The sequence below is a fragment of the Periplaneta americana genome, chromosome 9 (genome assembly GCF_040183065.1).
Source record: "Periplaneta americana isolate PAMFEO1 chromosome 9, P.americana_PAMFEO1_priV1, whole genome shotgun sequence".
In the NCBI taxonomy this organism is placed as follows: domain Eukaryota; kingdom Metazoa; phylum Arthropoda; class Insecta; order Blattodea; family Blattidae; genus Periplaneta; species Periplaneta americana.
Window position 1 is genome coordinate 11,510,177 of NC_091125.1, and position 26,087 is coordinate 11,536,263.

Sequence of the window (26,087 nt, forward strand, 5' to 3'; positions counted from 1 at the left end):
AACAAAATGCGCAGATTTTTAATTATTATATAATTTGGTGTCTTATTATTATTATTATTATTATTATTATTATTATTATCATTATTATTATTATTATTGCTATTATTATCATCAGCATCATCGTACTGATATTTTGAAGTTAAAGGGCGGACTCTGCTATCCTTATGCAACTCATATCGATACGAGCAGGTTGATTTGATGTTTTATTTCACCTGTAATCTGTTTTGAATGAGTTTGGAAATTTAGAAAATAAAGTGTCACATACAGCTAGAAGACACTCTTAACAATCACCGAATCTATAAAGAGCTTAATGTCTGCTACGTGGCACGATGCTTTTGTTGTCAATTGATTTTTATGTACAGGGAATACATTACTTTCTGTACAGATATTACGGAATTTTTAACATTTTCAGTTTCTCTATCTTTGATTGAGAATCTTTTGAGTACCGGTATCTGTTACAAAAATTTGAATGCACGCTATGTCTGTTAAGATAAAAACATTTATAACGCAGTATTATATCAAGACATAGTAAGACATGAGACATGACACTGCTGTACCTTTTTTAAAATGAAAACAAATGCGCGTTGTTGTTGAACACCTTCACTGGCAGTAAGGATGCACGGTAACCAAAGATTTCCCCAGTTGCACATTATTACAGAAATTAAAAAGAAAAGGTAAAAAAATAGTAATAGCAGGCCTAATATTAATTCAATAGCCGCAATAAATCACTTTAAGAGCCGCATGCGGTCCGCGGGCCGCGTAGTGAGAACCACTGATCTGCACTTTTTGTTATTGTATCTGGGGTGACGCTCGGGTTCACCATTCGCTTCCTTTGACTCGGACACCAAAAACCGACACGGAGCGGAGCGCAGGCGAGTGCGAGTCTAGGCGAGACACGGCGAGCTCACCGTCCACACTCTCGCGCTCGCCTTGGCTCGGCTTGACTCGGCGAGAGTGTGGAGCTAGCATTAGAATATATTTGTTTAATTTTTTAACCAATGCCAAGCTATGTGTCCACTTGCTGCAGGCCTGATAAAGACAGCTTCTGTTGGGAGCGAGGTCTTATCTGGGATACACTTTTGTTATGCCGACCTTCCACCTCACATTCCAATACACGGTAGTAATCGTGTCTTCAAGTCGCAGGAAAGTTGCAACGTTCATACTCGGCGTAACCGTCAACCTCTGACTTAATTACGAGGAATTCGAAACGGAAGATTCCTTAACATGGTACAGTACGGACAGGGCTATTCAAAGAAAAAGTAAAATTCCCCAAAAAATTAAATAATTGAAAATGACAGCAGCTAAAAAAAGTCAAAAGCCGCCGATGTAAATCGTAATTTCCGCCAGGAAATCCGTCACCCGTCAAAGCCATTTTTTTCCTTCCGCTACGTTGAAATTCCGTCAATTTTGACGGAATTCCCGTCCAGTTGGCAACACTGCTCCGAAGCATGCTCGAGTGGACACGAACTTACCCGAGTATCGCTGGAAGCTGTAAAGTTACCTCTTCCCTCGCGGAGTATTGATAAGTGTGTAATATACTGTTTCAACAAGCTAGTTTATTTATATAGTGATAATTCGGAGAACAACTAAGTTCGAAGAGTTTTTCGTGTGACATAATATTGTGTGTGAAATTATACAATGGTTCCTAAAAAAAATCCGTACGATTTACTCATTCGCGGCCTGAGTTAAATCTGACGAGATAATGGCAATGGAACAGGTGACTCCTGCCTGTTCCAACTTCAACGAGAGAGTGTGAGCACCCTGATGCGAACCAAGACAGCGAGTGTTGTGTTATCGATCAGCTGAAGTCGAGAGCGTTTAGTTAAAGCGCGGTTATTTTGAATGGCAAACCTACTCCTCTCCAAAACTAAAACAAAATCTTATACAAGACATTTTCAAAATAGTTACTGTAATTCTGTGAAACGGTTAACTGGGTGCTCGTCAAGCGGTAAATTGTAGGTTTAATTTAGGTTTATTATTTTTAGTTAACGGTGTTACATATTTAGGTCTAATAATAATAATGGTAATATAATATTATTAATTTGTTTTATTCTTTTTCTAATTAAGTTTTAAATGAAGTAAAAAAAAGAATTGGTAATGTTGCTAAATCATAATACAGATTATTATTATTATTATTATTATTATTATTATTATTATTATTATTATTATTATTATTATTATTATGTGTTGTTTCTGACCTGTTCCCCATCGAGAAATAGCACCGCACGCCACTGCTTTTGGATGTTCCCATACCTTGTAGGAGAGATTCCAGCGAAACGGGACTCGAAACGACTTCAGAATACCGCGTAAGTACTATTGCATTATTGAATTATTTATTTTTGGTGCAGGGAACTTCTTTATTAAGTGCGAGTATTTATTAAATACATTCTTCGTATATAAATACTTACGCGGTATTCTTAAGTATAGCACGGGACTCATTCGAAACCTTTCATTAAATTTATGCAATGATACGAACGTGTTATTAATTCTTGCCCCGAGAATTTTACGTATACTATAAAACGTCTTTGCTCGTTGCTATATTGGCTCTTTCTTAGCTCTTTGCTACTAATCGAGACTTGTGATGAACGTTGTTCGACCGGAAGTGTTTGGTCGATTGTTAGTTTCCTTCAGTTTATGTCCTCTAATGGGGTTAGTAAAATATAGGCTAGAATGGCTCATCTGCTATTTGATACGTTAGGAGGTGAGAATTTAGGTCTGGTATATAAGAATTCTATCAATTGTTTCTTATCAAACTTACTCTTATTCACATTTTTCTTTCTTTTCTTATAGGTGTGTCTGTGGATAACCAAACGGCTCTGACAGTTCAGTCCCTGTTAGATTCTCAAAGTTTGTCGAATGAAAGTTTACCCGGCACCACTGTTGTTGCCTCTCGTCCACCAAGTAAGTTTCAAAATAACCCTAATCGTTATTGAACCTTAGTTGATGGTGTATTTATTATAGTTGAAGAAGTGTTTATTTTTTTGCCAGGCGACCACACCTGTACGTCATAACATAGATAAAATACAATTTTTCATCAGTAACAATTAGACCTAATAATATTTTTTAGGTAATAGCAACTTTTAAGCCTACTTCTGCTGCTTCTCTTCCTCAAAATGTAGGCCTACCAAAACTCATAAGTGAAGTTTCTGATAGGCCTAAAGCGTTTTGTTTGAGCTGTAAGCCTTTTTGATATGTTTGTTGAATGAAATAGGCTTAGTACTGTGACACCTTGACATGAAGAAAACTGCACATAACCTGAAAAAACAGTGTAGCGGCCGGTTCCCGTCGCCCACGCTATGATATACGCATTTGACACCTGGTAAAGAGCTTAGTTGCACCAATCTTTCAGATTTTGCCGGAAACTCCCTAAAATTTACAGGGAAAGTCATCATATTTTCAGATTTCATATGCTATTTGATATACTTAGGCCTATTGCATAAAGTTCAAAGAATGAAGAGGAATAGTATACATTACGATACCCGCGTATGAAACCGCATTACACAGAAATTGTGACGTCACGAAATGACATCAATAAAATACACTAGGGGATTGTTTTTGGTTGTGACATTCGAAGAAAATATGATACTGTTAATCAGTAAATTTATACTGTAAACAGTGGTATCGTAAAGTAAACTCATCATAAATTTCAGTAAAATATAATAATATAGGCCTACCTATACTACACACAAACTTCCGTGTCTCCCGACACTACACATTTCCTCGGCCTTATGTCACTTAAATAATCCCCTCAACCTCAACCACTAACCTCGTCACATACTTCGGCTTGGTAATAATACATGACGTCATATGACCAATCAACGATACTAGGAAATTGCCTTTTGTATGAACAAAATAAGATGAAACTTCAATATCTCCCTACACTACACACGGGAGAGAAAACTTACTTAAATCATTCAATCCATAACTCGTTGTTGAAGCCTTTTCACATTCCTCGGCCTCACGTCACTGAAATATCCCCTCAACTAATCCACTAACCATGGTCAGTTCCACGATAGGTTGGACATTGAAGTTAAAAATGAAATTTCGTGTTCAGTATATGTTCTTTATATCATTTTCTTCAGGAAAGTTCATATTTTCAGAAATTAACAGAAAAGTTCGATTTATTTAATTCATCTTTGTTTTACATATATCCGAAGGGAATATTTTTAGTGTGTACTTTTGATCTGTCAAATTTACTTTGGCAGTTTGTTGCCAAAGCATAACTTAAAATTAATAAACAAAGCTGTTCTCTGTTGTAATTCTATTAACAGAAAGAGAAGACTTTAAAATCAGTGTCAATTTACTTTTATGAATGTCAGTGAGTTTAAACATTTGCTATTTTTAAAATAAGTGTTTTTATGTAACACCCATTACAGAATATGCTTAAAGTTACTCTCTTGCTCTCAGTTTTTGTCCTGAAGGCACCAATTTTTGATAGCTAAGTCGAAATATGATGCGAAAAGTACAGTATTTTTTACATTTTTTTAAACTAAAAATAACAGATGTTTTAATGTGATGGGTGTTACAAAATTAGAGCATGGAGAACACAGGAATTCTGTATTTTGATTTATTGCAGGTAGTTCCAACAACACATTATTAAATAGGTTTCAAATGTTGGTAAATCTGAAGTTTAAGTTATCAACAGTCGTCAATACCTGTTTCCTCCAAAAGCTTACTTGTCTGAAAGATTTCCCACCAAATTTACGTTAAGCTGAATGTTTGGTCGAAAGTTCTGATTTACATAAAAATTATAGGCTACAAAGGTAAATGTACTTATGTTCTATTTTAGTTGATCATAGTACTTTTCTATTCTGTAACATTATTTCTTGCTTACTTAACAAGGAATGAATTACTGAAGATATTAACCACTAGCATAACCTAAAAATAAATGCAGATTAAGCTGCTGCATTTTTAGGATATACGAAGCTGTATGTTAACCATGCAATTATTAATTTTAACGTTTTGAGATAGCTGGATACCGTATATATTTAATTGCAGAATGGGGAAATCAGCAGCTGAGAGGCAACCTGAATGCCCTAGGCGAAGAAAATTAAATAAAGATAAAATTCTGTGGTGTTCGAGTAAAGGGGGAAAAGTAATTTTTTGTGCAAATGGAATTTTGTTCCCCAGATGAACACAAGTTAAATTATACAAGTTAGTGTGCACAAATGAAAAGAAAACTAGCAGTTGTGTTTTGTGTAGAAAAGTATTTTCAGTAAGAGTTCCAAGTTTAATTTTCATTTATCACCAAGCTCATTTTATGACATCTCCCCTTACCCAAACAACACAGATATGAAGACTATTTGCAGGAGGAGAGAGAGAGAGAGAGGGGGGGGGAGGGAGAGAGAGAGAGAAGGAGAAGAATTTACTGCTCACAGTAAGAAAACAAAACTGAAAGTTTGAAACTAAAGGGCAAAAAAAGCTGCATTAAAAAACACTAGTGTTTTCAGTGAAACGAAATTCTACTCACTAGGAAAAGCTGTCCAAAGAGTACAAATTGAGACAGCTCTGAGTATGATGCTGCTTAAGTTGTTGTATTTTGTTTTGTAATTACCGTTTTAGTAAAATTTATTAAATTCCATTGTGAGAAATATAAATTTATATTTAGCATTTGTTGAAGTGAGCATATATACTAAAAAGTAAATTTATTTTAGGAACAATATCATAAGCGAATCTGTACTTCTTGCCACACTATTTTGATTTTATGGCTGTATTTTGTATTGTTTCTATTAAATATATGTATTAATTTACTTTAGAGCGTCAGAAGTACAATTTTGAAGCTGTCAACATCATATTTGTAATTTACAAAGTGAAAGTTAACTTAAAAAAAATTGCACACTTTGAAAACATATGTCTACCATTGATATTAGGCTACCAGTACTCTTAAGTCTATATAGTGAACTACAGAAAATATATGTTCTATGATTTGAACCAAAAAAAAAAAAAAACAAATGTGAAATTTCTTCAGACAAAACACCCGTCACATTATTAAGTAACACCCGTCACATAAGGTTAATTAAATTGTAAGTGTAGGGCTTAATATTTTAATTACATCCATTATATCACTTGCTCCTTGAACTTTCCTCTCACTGAAAATAGGTAACACAATTAATTCAAACTGTAAACTTCACAGAGTTATCGGTTAACCTGTATCATTAGTTTATGCATGTCTTTTTCATGTTACACCCGTCACATTGTTTATTTCACGTGACAAATAATGTTTAGAAAAAAAAATAATTAGTTGTGTCTGACAAGCAAGAAGTGGAGATTCATTGGAGTATAAAAGAACTAGTAAAAATATTTTATTAATTATTGTATTCCAATTAAATATCGAAGAATCTCTTTCTGAAAGTAACACCCGTCACAGTGGAATTGACCCCATGTCACATACCTCAGTCTCATGACACTTACAGCTATCCTCTCATTTAACCCATCTAACCCATAATGAAACCCAAATCAGATGTCAGTCCCATTACTCACATCCACCTTGGAATAAACCATTCCCGAACACCACAGCAATCAAAATTCTAAAATCCACTCAGGCCTAAATAAAAAAATTATTTATACCAACATTGAAAACATAAAAACTCAAATCCACTGCCTACTAAACTAACAGACTTCTATTCTATAACATAGAAATGAATAACTAATGACTTAACACAACATACGTGAACATCATAGACATCATATAAGAAAATTGTTCCAACTTGTGTTATCGTAATATACACTAGACCCGGATGAAGTTAGTACACTAGAATGAATTTGCGAACAGTAGTAGGCCTACATTCGGACAGACATTCACTTATGTCCATTTTGTATTTATGTGAAGGTATTTGTCTTCAGTAGTTTTGCAACTGATTTAAAAAGCGATTAATCAATGATGCTTCGAAAGTCTTTAGTCCAGGGCAATTTATTTCAGTGCAATGGAGATTTAAATTGTTTTCTGAACTATTTGTACTACAAATACGAGTATTAGACCTATAAATTGTAGTCTGATTCTCAATAAATACTGCATGCACCCTGGATCAAAGTGACATTTATAAGTGAATTCAGCCCAATTTTACTGCTGTGTCTGAATTTCGTCATTAGACCTAATTTGCAATCTTTTATTTCCTTTCCGATTTGAGTTTAAAGTTAAGCTATGAATAGGTTACCCAGCTCTCCTTTCCAATATGTGACAGTGATTCAGTTTTCTCACCTGTAGCTATAAGATAAAATAACTTATGCATTACAAGCCATTGGAAACCAAATTACAATTCTTCCATTGCTCTGTAAATTTTATAAATCTAGCCTATTCCACTTTCTGCGCATTTGGTGATGGAAGTCATATTGTATTATGTAATTCAGCTAACATAGTGTTCTAAAAAATTATTCATTGCAGCCAGTAGTCCTGATACTAAGAATATTGTCACTAGTTTAAACTACACTAACTTAAAACACAGAATAACACTACACTAAATTAGTGTATACTAAAGAATAAACCTGACTAATGTCTTCAATTCGTTGCTGAAATGAGTTTGCTAATCGATTTTTACCGTCCTGACACCACAAAATTCGTAAGTGTAATCGTCAATTTTTTTTATTTGAATACCACCCTAGTTTAGATGATGAGGGAGAGCTCGCCAGTGTGACTGAATTTGTTAGTAGGTCAATTCCACAATAGGTTGGACAATGAAGTTAAAATTAAATTTCGTGTTCAGTGTATGTTCTTTATATCATTTTCTTCAGGAAAGTTCATATTTTTAGAAATTAACAGAAAAGTTCGATTTATTTAATTCATCTTTGTTTTACATACATCTGAAGTGAATATTTTTAGTGTGTACTTTTGATCTGTCAAATTTACTTTGGCAGTTTGTTGCCAAAGCATAACTTAAAATTAATAAACAAGGCTGTTCTCTGTTATAATTCTATTAACAGAAAGAGAAGACTTTAAAGCCAGTTTCAATTTACTTTTATGAATGTCATTGAGTTTAAAAATTTACTATTTTAAAAATAACACCCGTCACAGAATATGCTTAAAGTTACTCTCTTGCTCTCAGTTTTTGTCCTGAAGGCACCAATTTTTGATAGCTAAGTCGAAATATGATGCGAAAAGTACAGTATTTTTAAAATTTTTTTAAACTAAAAATAACAAATGTTTTAATGTGATGGGTGTTACAAAATTAGAGCACGGAGAACACAGGAATTCTGTATTTTGATTTATTGCAGGTAGTTCCCACAACACATTATTAAATAGGTTTCAAATGTTGGTAAATCTGAAGTTTAAGTTATCAACAGTCGTCAATACCTGTTTCCTCCAAAAGCTTACTTGTCTGAAAGATTTCCCACCAAATTTACATTGAGCTGAATGTTTGGTCGAAAGTTCTGATTTACATAAAAATTATAGGCTACAAAGGTAAATGTACTTATGTTCTCTTTTAGTTAATCATAGTACTTTTCTATTCTGTAACATTATTTCTTGCTTACTTAACAAGGAATGAATTACTGAAGATATTAACCACTAGCATAACCTAAAAATAAATGTAGATTAAGCTGCTGCATTTTTAGGATACACGAAGCTGCATGTTAACCATGCAATTATTAATTTTAACATTTTGAGATAGCTGGATACCGTATATATTTAATTGCAGAATGGGGAAATCAGCAGCTGAGAGGCAACCTGAATGTCGTAGGGGAAGAAAATTAAATAAAGATAAAATTCTGTGGTGTTCGAGTAAAAGGGGATAAGTAATTTTTTGTGCAGATGGAATTTTGTTCCCCAGATGAACACAAGGGTTAAATTATACAAATGACTGTGCAAAAATGAAAAGAATACTAGCAGTTGATATGTTTTGTGTAGAAAAGTATTTTCAGTAAGAGTTCCAAGTTTAATTTTCATTTATCACCAAGCTCATTTTATGACATCTCCCTTTACCCGAACAACACAGATATGAAGACTATTTGCAAAAGGAGAGAGAGAGAGGGAAAAGCTTAGGAGAACAAAGAAGCTATCAAGAAAAGAACTTACTGCTCACAGTAAGAAAACAAAACTGAAAGTTTGAAACTAAAGGGTAAGAAAAGCTGCATTAATAAACACTAGTGTTTTCAGTGATTCACCTGTGTACGAAATTCCAGTCAGTAGGAAAAGCTGTCCAAATAGTAAAAATTGAAACAGCTCTGAGTATGATGCTGCTTAAGTTGTTGCATTTTGTTTTGTAATTACCGTTTTAGTAAAATTTATTAAACTCCATTGTGAGAAATATAAATTTATATTTAGCATTTGTTGAAGTGAGCACATATACTAAAAAGTAAATTTATGTTAGGAACAACAGTTTAATATCAAAAGCGAATCTGTTTTTCTAGCCACACTATTTTGATTTTGTGGCTGTATTTTTTATTGTTTCTATTAAATATTTGTATTAATTTACTTTAGAGCGTCAGAAGTATAATTTTGAACCTGTCAACATCACATTTGTAATTTACTAAGTGAAAGTTAACTTAAAAAAATTGCACACTTTGAAAACATACGTCTACCATTGATATTAGGCTACCAGAACTCTTAAGTCTATGTAGTGAACTACAGAAAATGTATGTTCTATGATTTGAACCAAAAGAAAAAAACCAAATGTGAAATTTCTTCAGGCAAGTAACACTTGTCACATTATTAAGTAACACCCAACACATAAGATTAATTAAATTGTAAGTGCAAGGCTTAATATTTTAATTACATCCATTATATCACTCGATTCCGTGAACTTCCTCTCGCTGAAAATAGGTAACACAATTAATTCAAACTGTGAACTTCACAGAGTTATCACTTAAACTGTATCATTAATTTATGCATGTCTTTTTCATGTTACACCCGTCACATTGTTTATTTCACTTATATCACCTGACAAATAATGGTTAGAAAAAAAATAATTAGTTGTGTCTGACAAGCAAGAAGTGGAGATTCATTGGAGTATGAAAGAACTAGTAAAAATATTTTATTAATTATTGTGTTCCAGTTAAATTTCGAAGAATCTCTTTCTGAAAGTAACACCCGTCACAGTGGAATTGACCGTACCGGTACATGTACATTGCTCGCTGGATCAAGGAGGTGATGGAATGGTTCACTGTCAGTCAGGTGACCTGAAAAATAACCAATCAGTAAACCATTATATCCTCTGCATCATTCTGTGTGGATTGTGCTGATGAACTCTACATGCTCTTTAAAATTGAATAGTGTGTTCACATCTCTTTGTTTGGGCCTATCGTCATCTGCACCTTCTCTGTTGCCAAGCTGATCATTGTGAGAAATTGTCATCCACAATGTGTCACTCATTGATCTGAACAACAACACTAGGACTGCCAGTTTTCTCCTTTCCATTGTAGGCCTTTTCCTCCCTTGAAAATCATACACACCTCGCAACAGTAACTGAATCAGTCAGACAAGTTCTGTTGCTAATGTGATGATCCCTCAACGAACATTAGATACATTGAAGCTATAAAATGATAGGCTACTTGTATATGCAAGGGAGTGTATAACCAGGAAGTCTTGCACTGGAGGTATTTTCGCTTTTTCAAACCATGTGCTCTTGCACATAAATTGAGTCAGTCTTGTGTGTCCTCTCCTGGAACAAATCTCTGGATAGTATGTGTGGTCCTATCTCATTACAGGGTGAAGGGCTGTCAGGAGCAAATTATGCATGGGCAGAGTAGGCAGATGCTTTTTCAGAGGGTGGTAAATTTTAAGTAAGAAATTTGCCTCTTAAGATGAAAGGTCAATAATAATATTCATTTCTTAATGTGTTGAATTAACGCGATACTTTGGAGTAGGTCTACAGGAAGTGTTTCATTACTTGATTAGGCCCACAGAAATGTCTTTGTTTTTTTCGACATTTTGAAAGTTGGTAATTTTGAAATTGATTGAAGAGATACAGGACTTTTTATAGTACCTATTTGATTATGATACATGCTTCAGTAGTTTTTATTGGTTGTTATGATATATTGTTTTAAGTTCATATAACATCTATTATTAATCTGTAGCACTACTACATAACTAGTTAAATCAAAAGCATGTAAACCTACATATTCAATCATCTAAACATTACAAAAAATAAGTGGAAAGGTGAGAATTTTGAGGCAATTTTAAGATAACTGTAACTCACGGACTATTTTACATATAAATAATGTTGGCAACATAGACTGCAGCAGATTTACCCAAACATTGACATCTCTCTCTGGATATTCATGTGTACTCAGCATCCTTGTGTTCAGCAGAATACATCATCTCGTGGCTGAAAAGAGTAAAAAATTATCTGTGCACAAACATGATTAACAATCGTCAAAACTCACTGTATTGCGTTTCATGAATAGAGAGAGTTGTTTCGCCAGGATTTTAAACCAGTAGCAGATTAGTTTTGCAGGAGGCAAGAGGACTACCGAATGTTTCAAAAGAAACTTCATAATCCTGGTAGAACACTCATTTATGTATCATGTAGGCCTATTGCATTATCCATAACAATTGCAGAATTAGGTGGAATATTAGGTAAAAGCTGCTCCTGAGACTATTTCTTTTAAATTGTCACTCTCCATTTCTTGGTATGTTGAACGGAATTTGAACACTAGTAACCCATTTTATTACAAAACCCTGTTTACTACCAGCATGAAGTACTATAATCCTGGAACCTTTACCATTCAGCGCACGTGGAACTCCATTGGCATCACTAATTGTCCATAATTTTTAATATGTCATTCAAGCTTAGAATGTAACCTTCTCCACACAAACATAAAATACCGTATTCCTTCTTAATGCAACACTGTTGAAATTATCTATATTATTTTTAGAATAATCCCGTGACCTTTTTCATTGGACTTCTCAATTCACCTGTTTGTTTCTTCTTAAGAATTCTACTTTTCACTAATTCCAATCACTTTAATAGTTCTTTCATACACTTAATGATGGATATCATAGGTTTACCGCACCTCGCAGCATCATATTCTTTCTGAAAATACTCGTGAACCCGGAATGTAAGCTCTTTATTTTTGGAACGAATATGGTTCTCTCTTCCACCAATTAAATAAGACACTATAATTAAACATAAGATAAAACTTACAGTTCGCCATTTATGACGAATTCACAAAACCACAATTCACACCAAACTGCTTGAAATAGCAAACTGGTTATGACTGTAGCATTTGTATACAATAGAAACTACAGAAACATTAACTTTTATTTCAACCCTCCCTATACCTGCATCAGAAACAGTAATGTGCAAGTTTTCCAGGAATATGGTCAAGTAGCCTCTAAGGCTATTGAGATCAACCCTCTCTGTTCGTGAAATCACTATAACTATCATCTCCATAGAGGCCAACATTTTGGAGAAAATGGATCTGTACAAAATCATTGATTAGTTTGCTCAGCAGAAAGCTGATTATATATTGCAATTCTCAACTTTCAGTTCTCTCCTTAAAGTCAATATAGAATTCATAAGCCTGATTTTGACGTTCATTTCCTGCATTGTGTATGGGCACCCATTCCATGATCTGTGGTGAAATAGAAAATGGCAACATTTCATATGTAACAACACTTGGCAACAACCGAATGCTAATGTTATTAGTAAATAGACCATGAACCAATGTAACTTGTGTGACCATGCCCAATGACGCCATCTTCCTCGCTATGGATGGACATAATGCCGAAGTTGCATATATAATTAATTGTGGTGCACAATCTCTCTGAGCAGTTACAGATCTGGGAAACCACTAGTTTAATTTGTAATTGCGAATTCTGCAATATTAAAGTTATAATTACAGGACGGAAAAATGTGTGTTAAGACTTAAGTTCAGTGTCAATGGACTGTACTGTTGTCATTCACTCGCGTAAATAACAGCAAGAGAGAGTCTGGTAAAGAGAACCTCATCACTTCATTCAATCGATCTATAAATACTGGAATGAAGTTGTAATATAGGCCTAGTTATGATTTAAAAACTTAGGCCTACTTCAAATGTTAACTGCTACCGGCTGGATGATTAAAGGCTGCATTACACTGAACCATAATCACAGTAAACATCCGTAAATTATCGAAAGAGAAAGTTCGACGTCTCTCACTCAAACAGTTTTTCAACATCGAAAAGCTTCTTTCCATGTCACAAGATGTTAGAGGTGCAAATGAATAAATCGCCATAGTATCGTCGTTTTTCTCTCCACTCAAAATGTTACACATAACTGTATATTTTTTTTGCAGAATTTGTTGGAATTTTTCTTTCACCTTTTCTGCATGTTGTTCATGGGCTGCCTTATTTATGGTATTAAACATAGTTCCTGTTATTTTAATTCCTTTGGACGTTTCCAACCCAGATTGTTCTAATTGTTTTATAGCATCAGGCAAGATTGCAAAGTTATTATTTATTAACTGTAAATTCTCAAACAGTAACTTATAGGGAGCCAAAAAGTGTTTTTGTTTCTGGTCAGTGTTGCAAATTTTGTTTCTCTTCTGTAATATTTGTTATTCCCCTGTTACAAATACTTGTAGAAACAATAGGAACATTGCTGAAAGTGTGCTAGAAAGCCCATCATTGAGAGTGGGAGTTCGAACAGGTGAAGCATAGCAGTGAGTTCTGCGTTATACTGCACTCGATGCGGTATAAGGTACAAATTGTTTGAAAAATTTTCAAAAACTTTACAATCTATGTTTCATTGGCAAGACAACATTTTATAAAATAATTTCAAAATTCGTACAACCAACATTCAGATGTAGTTATTTTCAGATTCATGAACAACTTACCAATTCCCTAAAAGATAAAAACGTACGAATTACAGGTGATGGCCAATTTGACTCACCTGGTTATAGTGCAAAATATGTGACTTAAAGTGTAATGGACTTTGATTCAGATAAGATTATAGACTTCATAGTTCTGCAAAAGGGCCTAATTGTAGGCGATCTTGAAAAAGCAGCATGCATAGAGGAATTAGGAAATTGATAATACCTAATATGAATGGTTGGACCATCAGTTTTACATTTGGCACATGGCAAAAAGCTGACCTAAAAACCTTAAAGGCACCGCAGAAACATATGAGATAATACAAGTGTGGAAAGACAGCATCATAAATCACTTATGGTGGTCATGTGCTACATATGAAGGTGATTCTGACGACTTAGAAGACAGATTCATTTCTGTATTAAATCATGATTGTAATATACACAAATGGGGAGGAACAGAGACATAATAAAAAATGTGCACACATTCACCCATACAATAGTGAGAGGAAATGAATCGAACCTTGGAACCAGGGATTACAATGCTTTGAAAAAAATTGTATGTAACCCTGCCTTTTTAAAAGACCTAAAGCAGACTAATCAATTTTGTCACACCAGCAAACTTGAATCATACCATAATGAGAGATTGCTTTAAACCCCTAAGAGAAAACACTTTCCATATGGTGGAATGGTAACAAGAACTATGATTGCGATAATGGACCATAATTACAACATGAAAAGAGAGGTAACTGGCTCCAGACTCCAATACTCTAAAGCCACTAAACGATGGGTGGAAAAGAAAACCTACAGCTGGAAGGGAAATGCGTGGAGAGAAGATACGAGTATACAGAAAAATGTCTTGGAAGTAGTTCGTGGTTATCAACTGCTGCAATTCGATGATCCACATGTTTTAGAGGTTTCCCCAAACATAGCATTCATGCCCAAACTATGTGACTCAACAACTATGGCGCAATAGAATAATATAAACCATGTACTAATTTATTGTTGACGTGAGATAAACACGTATCTGCAGTCCCTTCGTAAGGAATAGTTCATGTCTCTCATACATTCACTCACTCAGTGAAGGCATTGACTTAAGGTACGTTTTCCTCGGTGCGGCTATTGCGATGATCATTCAACGATAATCATTGAGCACTATTTCTTTGTATTTTATATGGAGCTGTTTTCCTCCGAGCGACTGCTGCGACTCTAGAAAATACAAAGAAATAGTGCTCAATGATTATCGTTGCACGATCATTGTTGAATGATCATCGCAATAGTCGCACCGAGGAAAACGTACCTTTAAGTTACACTGGATCTAAATATTAAACCTTTTCAGTTTGAACCCTTACCAGATCCAAGTCGTTCCAATCGCTATGAGTGCGAAATTCAAAATAGCCAGGTTTTTTAAATGGAAGGGAGGGCCGGAAATAAATATTGGTGTAAGTGTACGAAATGTGAAATAATGGAAACGGACATGGAGAGTTTGTGTTGCTGTGAAATTAATAATGTTGTTTATCTAAAAAAGGAAAATATTGTCTCTGTTACGGATAATCCTTATTTTCGAACACTTTAGACACAAAGGCGTTAAATTTGACTAGACATAATCTTAGTCTAAGAATTCTAAACAAGCAGAAAAAAACTACTTACAAAAGACAATACAAAGAACAAAACGTGGCGATATGTTGTTTATAAGCAGTTTGTTGCTTGGATAAATTCGTGGACAGCAATTGGAAGAAAGAATAGTGATTATACCTTCATGTGTGGTGAATAAAATTAGAACAATATTTCCGGAACAGAATGGATTGTACACGGGATTTAAACTGGAATAGGGTTTGGGTAAGTTATTATTATTATTATTATTATTATTATTATTATTATTATTATTATCATCATCATCATCATCGTCCTTGCAGGTATTAGGCCTAGTGGCCTGTTACAGTCTCCATCCATCTTTTCAGGGGACGTCTCAAAGATCGTCTTCCATGTGGTATATAGTGGAGAATTTGTTTTGGGAATCTGGAATGGTCCATCCTATTGACATGGTTAAGCCATTTTTGTCTATAGTGGTTGAGATGTTCATAAATAGATGCAATTTTCAATTCTTTTGTAATAATAATAATAATAATATTATTATTATTATTATTATTATTATTATTATTATTACTACAGTATACGCATGTGATAGGTCTTAAGTATATTAATAATAACTGGCTGTAACATATGAAAGATCCAGGGGAAAAACGTGTTAAGTCCAAAATTATCAATTTTTTGTTTTGGATGCCAAATAATACCTCAGGCAATAGAGATTTCAGTGGTTTAATTGTGCAGAGTAAAAACTTGATTAAGCCAGAAATATTTGAAAAATGATAACTCAGATACAATAGAATGTAATGGACCTTGAAACTTTAAACTTGCTCTCCTGTAAAAACAGTAAAATGTGACTAGCACGTTCTTCCCCTGGACCCTTCATATGCATATGTATTTACTCATTCTACACTGTATGTTAAACGGAACTACAATGCAGTCTTTTGAAGCGATCACTGATTATGACGTCAGAGCTTGCAATAAGACTTTAATATTTCGCAAACTAAAAGGCATAGACAGATGTGACAAATGCCATTAATTCAAGGATTACTTTGGTAAACATCCTATAATATAATCGAATTAAAAATTTTATCGTGGACTGCTCCTTTAAATTATTGTCCAATAAATGAATATAGACTACATATTTTCAATGCAACACAGTTCTTCTGTTACACACGACATGAGAATATTGTAGTCTAGTCACATGTTACTTCTGCTCAAGTCTGCATATTGGGCAGATTGTATGTACCTTTACTATATTTTGATCTCGATGTCCTCTCTCCTTCCAATAGGCACAGGTGGGACGAGATCTCTATTATTTTTTTTTTCGAAGAAAATTTTTTTGGTGTTGATGATTTCATGTCTTCCTTTTCGTTGCCTCTGTGGGAGTAGTTTTAAAGCCTTATGTGGTTGGTGGTGGAGTTGCTGGTGTTTGAATAGATGAAGGACCAGACACAATGTATCTTGCTTCTCTTGTGGTACAAGAGATAGGCCATAATTTTGCGAAATGCTCTTTTAAAGCAACCAAAATAAAGAGCAAGTAGAACTTGGTGTGCCTTACAGAAAGGAAGGAAATTCTACTGCTCTTATTCTTGTTTATCACTCATCACTGAAGTGTTGTTTTTATTTTGACCCACACAGTTGTCTGCAGGAAACTCAACATTTTCTTCACCCATAGAAAATTTTCAAGGAAGTGATGTTACAGGGATACAATTGTATTTGCACATTTTTCTGCAATGCATGCTTCGGGTATCACATTTAGTATGAATTTGTTTAATGGCTCACAAGCACTACCGAACAGACCTACGGTACTTTTTACCCTGTAAGGAAGAAGATTGAACCTACTTGCTGGGGATCATATGGTAGATACCATCTTTTGTGTAAAATCAAAGCTGTAGTGCATTATATCTGTAAGTGTTAAAGCCATGAGGTCCCAAATTCATAGGAGAAACTACTTTCTTTATGTTGTTCTGGCACTTTGTGTCCTTATAGGCAACATGCTCTTTTTTAACATGGCTTAGATCTTAGATGATCGGCCAATCTTTGAAAAAGTATATCCTTTTCTGTCTTTATCGATTGTGGCAAGCTTCTCTATAGCAGTTAGATTTTGTGTGCAATAATTGAATCGGTCAGAGCTAAAGGCATTATGTCATTTGCAACTTTACAGGAGAAGGAAAATACATTATATCTTCAAAAAAATTTGTTGTACACATTTTTCACTCTTCAGTATTATAGAGTACTGACAGACACTACATTTTCAGTAATGGATAAATATTTAGATTTGTTATTATTTACAGATAATTGTTATATAAAATTGACATAATACCTTTTAGCATCGAAATTGATTTTCAATAATTAAATCAGTTTGAATTGTATATAACACTATATTTATTCACCGAAATATGATTCTAAAATATGAAAGTGTTAGGAAGCAGTCAATTATCTAATACAATACAAAAAAATAATTGAATTTTGAAACCTACTGAAAATTAATAACAAATACACAGTAGACAGTAATAGGTTTATTTGTATAAAAAATCATCAACACAAGTTATTTTAAAACAAGTTATGACAAAAATTAGCAAAAAAAAAAAAAAAAAAGGGTGTTGAAATACTGCACTTACTTGTCTTAAGCTTCTCCCCTGATCTTAATATCTCTTGCAGGCCTTTTCAGAATTTCTTCTTAAAAACTTAGTGCCTCAGGTTTCATGCATTTAACTCATATTTTAATATCCTGTATCTTTTTATAATTGATTGGTATTTTCTCATCATAATATGCTTTTTCTTGAGACTTCTACAAAGAAATTTTAACTCAGACTTTCCCAGAGAGACTGTGTTGTATTTTATTGGAGAAAATATAAAATCTGAAATGTTAAAACTGTTTAAAAGATGCAGGAGAGAATGCTTGCTTTTGTTTCTTTCAAGTAATTTGGTTTCATTAGAGATTGCGGTTTTCTTAAATAGTTTAGGCCACCAGGTATCGCAATGTAATATTTAATCTTGTTCTACAACATGAACTTAAACTTCCTTCTTGCTATGTGCTGTAAGTTCTATATATTCTTGGGGTTTGTGTACTCTGTCAAACTTATTAAGTTTTTCTTGAAATCGCCGAAATTTCTCTCACATGACATACGAATACCCGTGTTCAGGAAATCTATGCATTATTGTATTAAATCTTCCTTCAGCTTTAAAGCTATGCACATTCTTACCATTATATGTTTTTTATTATGGTCTAGACAGCCGTCTGAAAATAAGTCCAGATCCTTGACACTGTGTGGAACATAGTTCTGTACAAATTGATACTGGAATTAACTAGCTTCATTAGTGTCTTTTTTGCCTTCCCATTCATGATATGAGTATACTGCAAATTTCCCCAGTTTTTAAATTATGAACATTAAAAATATTCACACACGGTTGACATAGGAAGTACATTTCCTGTATTGTAATGTTCGGTAGTGGGAGAGTTTGCATGAAGTCAGAGACCACCCCACTCGAATATTCACTTGGACTGTATACTGAATAATCTTTAGACACTTGTAAAATTTTTTTGCTTTTTCACAGATGAACCTTCAACTCAGCCTTTACTGCAAGTTTTGAATTTTCGTGAGTGCTTTCCAATTTTGAATTTAGTTCTTCATTTAGAGAAAACGTGTCTATTTGAGATTCTCCAAATCGTTAATTGTAATTTTCTCGAAAATATTCCCTGTAATAATGATATTTTACTGTTGAATCAGGATCCATGTAGAGCTCATACATGGATTTCACAGTAAGACGAACATATAAGTAATGTACTTCAGTACATTAAAATAATATATATATATATATATATATATATATATATATATATATAATGCATTTTTACCAGTGTAGTGAGAAGACTTAATGTGATTGTCTATAGCAGGGATCATCAGCTCAGAGATTCGGAGCAAGCTTGCTCGACATTTTGAAGGGGCAGGAGAAGCATTCAGAGCATTGAAGGGGAAAGTGGCGACATACACAGTAAACTTCAGTTGGAATAACGTTTCATGTGCATCCTACTCAGGAAAGTGTTTGCAATGGAGGACGACACAAATAAGAATAGATATCAATGCCATTAGGCTTCAACCATTTGTGGGGAAAACCTATTCAATTATTGAATATAATAATATGGCAGAATATATTGAATCTCGTTAAAATATTTCATTAACATGCAGAGACATTAATCGACTTTTTTATGCTAACTAGTAGGCTACGCAAAATATTTTGCCAGAAAAGGATAATGATACTTGAAGAGCTTAAAAAGTAATAAGTTTGAGGACGTAAGTACATATTATGTTATTATTTCACGATAAATTCTAATCAATCTAGACTAGTGGTTCCCAACCTTTTTTGACTGGTGACACACTTTACTGAATGCCCACAATATCGTGACACACTTAATTGTGTTTATTAATAATAAATATAATAATAACCAGTGCTTTTCTTCTGGCGAAAAAGTTGGTGGAACTCTGTATAGAAATTTTATAGTGAACGGAGAGATGATTACTGTTCACTGCATGGGAATTTTGTCGTTTTTATCCCACGTTTCGTCCAACTAAGACTTTAAAGGTCTAAGCGGAATTCAAAGAAAAATTATATTAAAAACGTAGATATTCACACTCGGTTCGATGAAGAAGAATGCAACGAAAAGTACTGGAACGCCATTCCAGCGTGTTCCACGAGAAAAAAAAGTACTGTTAACTTTTGTGTAGTCTCGTACATCCATAGATAGGTCGATGTTAACACGCAATCAAAAAAAAAAAAAAAAAAACAAGCAGCAACTTGATTGGCATTAGAAAAAAAAACAAAGGTATGTGTCAAAAATCCCAACCTAGCTATGCTGGATATCCGATAAAAGATCGTTTTCGAAAACTCACCTATTTGAATTAATGTGAAGTCTGCACCTTGTGGATTGTACAGAGTTTCTCTATATGTACCCTTATGGTTGACGTAAAACATCTTCAAGATTCAACAGTCTGTCCCTTTGTTTAGATTTCAGTATTTTTATGGTATAAAATGCTGATTCACACAAGTATGACGTTAAAATGACAGTTTTAAATATATTTTTAGTTTATTTGGCACCATCGCCTGATTTGACAAAACATTTCCGTATATAGGACACTGGGGATTTTGTTTATACTCATCTCCACGCCACATAAAACCATATTGGAAGTATTCATCACTATATTAACGAAACGCAGGGAATTTTCGCTCACATTATTTGAATTAGCACTGCTATCATCTAACCCAGGACTTGATTCAGATTTCTTTTTCGAATTAAAACTTTGACCATGATAAAATAGTCGCACTATCGCCCGCTCACACGTATATACTGAAACTGACCAGTAAGTTCGGACGATTCTAAACTCTGTTTATTACTAAGTGGGAAGAATAAACGAATTACTGCACTCCAACCACGAGAAAGTCTTCGGAGACTGAGACGAAGCGGGATAATGCTGTGAATGAATGGTGATGTCATAAGATGTCATAAAGTCACACACGTGGATACTCTTATCTCTATTGGCTAGCTGTCACAGCACAAACAATAACATTGTTTATACTACCCTAGTTACAAAATTAGATCACGGTTAATCTCCTGGTCTTTTAATCTCTCCATACAGGAAATAACATATGGAGGAGAGCGCATAGTTTTTAAACTGACATAACGGTAATATCGTCTATCTACTTCGTTCCAATAGATGACGCAATAGTAAGCACATTCCTTTCACGGTTGATCTGGTTGGAGAACAGTACTAAGCATTGTTGCATTGTTCACTTTCATTCGTATTATCGCCAGGCAGAAAAATTAAACTGAGCATTGTTGCAGGTGTTCACGTTTCATTGGTAAAGTCTGTCTCAAAATAAAATGTACCATTCAAATAATTTTTCTTGGAAAGGGGAACTTTCAATAATCTATCAATTAGGAAAGTGAGCGTGCTATGTTTATGGGACTGGGGATAGTTAGATTGTGATGAATAGTATGAGTAGTATTTGTAGGTTTTCTGAAAATATCGTAATCAAAGTTATGTTTTCTGATGATTTTCAAATCTAAAAAATTAATGGATTTATTAGTTTCAAGTTCGAAAGTAAATGTCAAGTTAGGATGCAAGCTATTAAAGGAGTGCAAAATGTCTTCATGGGTGTCAGCATGACTCTCGAAAACTAATAAAGTGTAATCAACATATCTGCTGTAGGAAATGATGTTATATCTAGCAGCAAGTCTTTTGATGTGCTTGTCTTCTAAGTTCTGTAGGAATATATCGGCTAAAAAACCGGAGAGAGAGTCGCCCATTGCTACACCTTGGGTTTGTAGAAAGTACTTATTGTCGAAACAAAAATAATTTTGTTTCGTACAAACAGAAAGTTACTGCATTAATTGGTTAATGCTATTTTCATCAGTGTTAAGTTTATGCAATTTCTCCGAAATGATTTTTAAGGTTTCGTCAAGTGGAATATTGGTATATAGATTTTCGATATCTAGAGAGGCAAGTTTTGTGGATTTGTTCATATTTAGGTGTTGCAATTTTTCAATTAGTTGTTGGAAATTGCTCAAAGAATATTGTGACAGTCGAGAAACGATCTCACGACCGGCAGAAGGAGGGCGAGGTCGGCCGTAGCTCGTCGCGGCAAATGAAGTGCGCGCGCATCTGCTTCCTGGGGCATCTGCTGTGGCGTAGAGAGGAGAGGAGAGAGAGCGACTGCGGCAGAGAGGGAAGAAATCTGGAGAATTCGGGAGGTGCCATCTTCTGGACATCCGTGGAAATTTCTAGCATCGTACTTTCCCGAAACTATGGTTTGGTTATAAAAGAAGAGACGCAAGTGAGCTAGAGTTGTTGTAGTCATTGGACAGCAATCCAGCCAGTCTTGTGTAGCAGTGAAGCCAGCTTCGAGACCGGAGTTCGACTTGATTATGTCCGCAGCTGTGTGAGCGTCCGAAGTCCTGAGTTTGAGTGCAGTGGACCGCAGTTGGGGGACCTGAGCTCGAAGTTCGGTGGACTCTCTCCGAGCGTCTGGGGTTCGATATACTGTGAACTTGAGTGACTGAGCTAGAAGAACTAGCCAAGGCAAACAAACTGTGAACTGAGAACTGACAGTTCTGTTTTGTAAATAGTGCTTTGTGAACATTAGTTAAGATTTACAGTTCATTGTTGTTCTCAATAATCCAAGTAAATTGTCATTGTCGTCGGTGGAGTGCAATAAGAAATACTGTGTTGCTATGTGGAGTGGAAATCCCATTGTTGACGGAAGGGTGTAAACTAAATTATTGGAAGTGACTATTGTTGAAACAATAAAATTACATTATTGTTGGTAGAAAAGTTAACAATATATATTATCCATTTTTAGAATTTGTTTGAGGTATTTCAGCAAAAATCGATTAATTTTATGGTTGGGGAATTTATGCTATTATCAACTGGACGCATAGATAGATTCTTTTTATGGATTTTTGGTAAAGCCTTAAGAATTGGTAAACTCGGGTCCTTAGCAATATATTTGTGTGCGTCTTTCTCATTTATGATGTCCGGAGTAGATTTTATAGCTGATTTTACCAATTTTTTAAGTTTATCAATGGGATTAGATTTTATTTCTTCAATGTTATTCTTGGTAGTGAATTCATAGGTTTTACTAATGTAATCTGGTTTTTCCATAATTATAACTACATTGCCTTTATCAGCTTTTGTGTGGATCAAATTATTATGTTTTAGTTTTTCATCAAGTGCAGTAACTTTCTGGTGGGTTAATTTTGCTTCCTTAAACTCTCGTTTAGTATTGGGATCGTCTCAGTAATTCTGAATAATTTTGGAAGTATGGTATCTCAAATAATCTTTGCAGTTGTGTTCACAACTTTGAATGACATTTTCAGTCTCTATAACCAAGTTATCAATAGTGTTATTCAAATGGTGTGGAGGGTAATTAAATTTATAACCTTTATCAAGAATGTCCAATTCATCTGTAGAGAATGTAATATTGGAGAGGTTAATGGTTCTTTGTGCCACATGGGTATTCACATTGTGGGCAACTTTATTCTGTTTTAACAAAGAATCTAGCTTATTGTATAGAACTTTATGCTTTTTTTGTCATAATGGTTTCAAGTTTTTCAGGAAGGTGGTATTGAATAAGGTCCCATATAGGTCCAAAATATTGTGAAGCTGCGAGGTGTGCCTGATATAGCTTTCTGTTCAGGTATTCTTTCTTACGATATAGAAATTTGATTTCGTTGTTAATACATAAGATTTGTGCTTGCTCTTTTGTTCTCTTAGAAGCAAAATTGTTTACCTTGATATGAAATGTAGCATATTTAGGTATCACCTTGTAAGCTAAGCATTCTTTATTAAACTTAATATTTGCTATCGTATTATATAATTTAGTCTTTATGTTCAAGCAAGAATTAAACATATTTTGTGCCTGAATGACATTACAAAATTTGAAACCCATGTTGGTCCAACAAGTTAACAAGTAAATGAAGATAAAATATATAATAGGTCCTTCAGTAACTGTCTATTTTTAACCTAATGCGTAATACAAAAAATTTTTACATTAGGTTAAACACATAAGAACATATATGACTAGTGCTTTTGCTATTAAGATAGAATCTTCAGATCTGGTTAGCATATTATGAAGCTTTTTACATAAAAACATAGATGGAATGCAACATAATGAAATATAATAAAATACATGACGTGAGAAAAATTACAATATTAAAAATAACTGTGCAAACAAAAGGCAAAGTAAACATAATGACTTGAAAAACAGGCAAATGGTTGTAATACTTCAAACCTCTATAAAGTCTAGATATTAAATTATAAAAACTATGCCTTGAGATAAAAGTATGCAAAACATGTGTGCAGCTTATAAAATATGATAGGGACGGTTAAAAGAGTGAAAAGTTGCAACAGTCATCACGATGTATAGAATGGCAGCGTGTAGTGAATCTGCAAGAATCAATAAGAAATGTTTTAATAAAGGAACCTATGTGGGTCAAAAAGATTATGTGGCGATAAAACACGAGATTTTAGAAGCTGTGGGAAGAGACGAAGTTAACTGGCCGGTTAAGTGGTGGCGACTGGTGCAATGACATATAAAAGAATTACATCATGACGTAAGTGGAGCGAGAAGAGTTCCCATTGGCCAATTTGAATAAAGAGTTATTAGAATTAGGTAATTGTTCATTGAGTAACGAAATGTTATTACTAGGCGATTTAGCTATGTAAAATTTTTCTGCAACTAAATTAATGTTCCCGTTGTTGATAGGTTTTAAAATTTGTAAAGCGTCAGACATGTTTTGCATGCTTTTATCTCAAGGCATAGTTTTTATAATTTAATATCTAGACGTTATAGAGGTTTGAATTATTACAACCATTTGCCTGTTTTTCAAGTCATTATGTTTACTTTGCCTTTTGTTTGCACAATTATTTTAATATTGTAATTTTTCTCACGTCATGTATTTTATTACATTTCATTATGATGCATTCCATCTATGTTTTTATGTAAAAAGCTTCATAATATGCTAACCAGACCTGAAGATGCTATCTTAATAGTGAAAGCGCTAGTCATATATATATTCTTATGTGTTTAACCTAATGTAAAAATTTTTTGTATTATGCATTAGGTTAAAAATAGACAGTTACTGAAGGATCTATGATATTTATCTTCATTTACTTGTTAACTTGTCGGACCAACATGCCTTTCAAAAACTTCAGAATACTAGCTAATTAAAGAAATGATACTCCTGAATAGTTCATTCTTTATCTGTAATATTATTTTACCCTTAAAACTCAAGAATAATGGTATTTTGCAAACAACTTCGAATTAGTGTAATTCTGAAAATATTGAGATTATGAGAAATGTTCATATGGCATTTTTTGCTCAGAATGACTTTGGAAATAAGGTCCATTAGGGACGGTAAGCCTCGTGAATCACTCTGTATACTGTATAACATATTTTAATTTCAAATCAAAACTACAGGCTACAAAGATGCACATGTACTGCACCTCATAGAATGAATTATGTAGTGACCTCATAAATGCCTAGCGTGTTCATATGATCATGGCACATTTAATTAGTACACGTGTCATAATGAAAAACTAAACATCCTTAGCAATACAGCAGAAGCTATGATTATTCTAGAGAACTGTCAACATAAATATCCTAATAAATATCTTTAAATAATGCAATAAAAACAATACTTATACAAAGGGTTAACTGATAATTAGGGGGATGCCTTGCTCCTTATTTATAGTGCCAGCAGGAGTAGTCAGCTGAGGAGCTGTGTGCTGGTTGGCTTTCCGTATCAGTTAACCCTGAAGATGAGAAAGATGAACATCCTCGAAATATCGGTGGATCACCAACTTATGACCTGGCTGGAAGTCCGGGAATGTTTAGAGTTATCACGTCATCAGGAAAGCTTCATTAGTAGTATATATTATTTTTTAAACAGTTTAAATAAACACACGCGTGCCACTATCATATGATCACTCACAGCTGTAATGGGTTAAGATATGTGGATCATATGAGGAGACACAGAGGAAGGCAGGAAATAGGAAAGACTGGAGAAAGCTGGGTTTGCAATGAAAGACCTGTCTTTGGGCAGAACGCTAAATAAATGAATGAATGAATTGGAAATTCAGTCAATGGCTTTCCTAACATACTATGTAATGTGTCATATAAAACAATTTTTATCTTGAAGAGGAAGCAAAACCGAACAAAGTTATATTAAACTGTTTGGTTTGAAATATCAAAGAAATTAATGTCCTTACTTACGGT

General features: G+C 34.1%; 1 protein-coding gene across 1 annotated transcript in view; it reads left to right on the forward strand.

Moving 5' to 3' along the window:
• The first annotated feature begins 2,609 nt into the window (after positions 1-2,609).
• LOC138705778 (zinc finger protein 341-like) overlaps positions 2,610-26,087 on the forward strand; it is a 149,641-nt gene continuing 126,163 nt past the window's right edge. The window contains exons 1-2 of the mRNA XM_069834412.1: positions 2,610-2,701; positions 2,791-2,901. Of these exons, the coding sequence (XP_069690513.1) occupies positions 2,671-2,701; positions 2,791-2,901 (142 nt within the window). The 5' untranslated portion in view covers positions 2,610-2,670. The remainder of the gene's footprint in view (positions 2,702-2,790; positions 2,902-26,087) is intronic.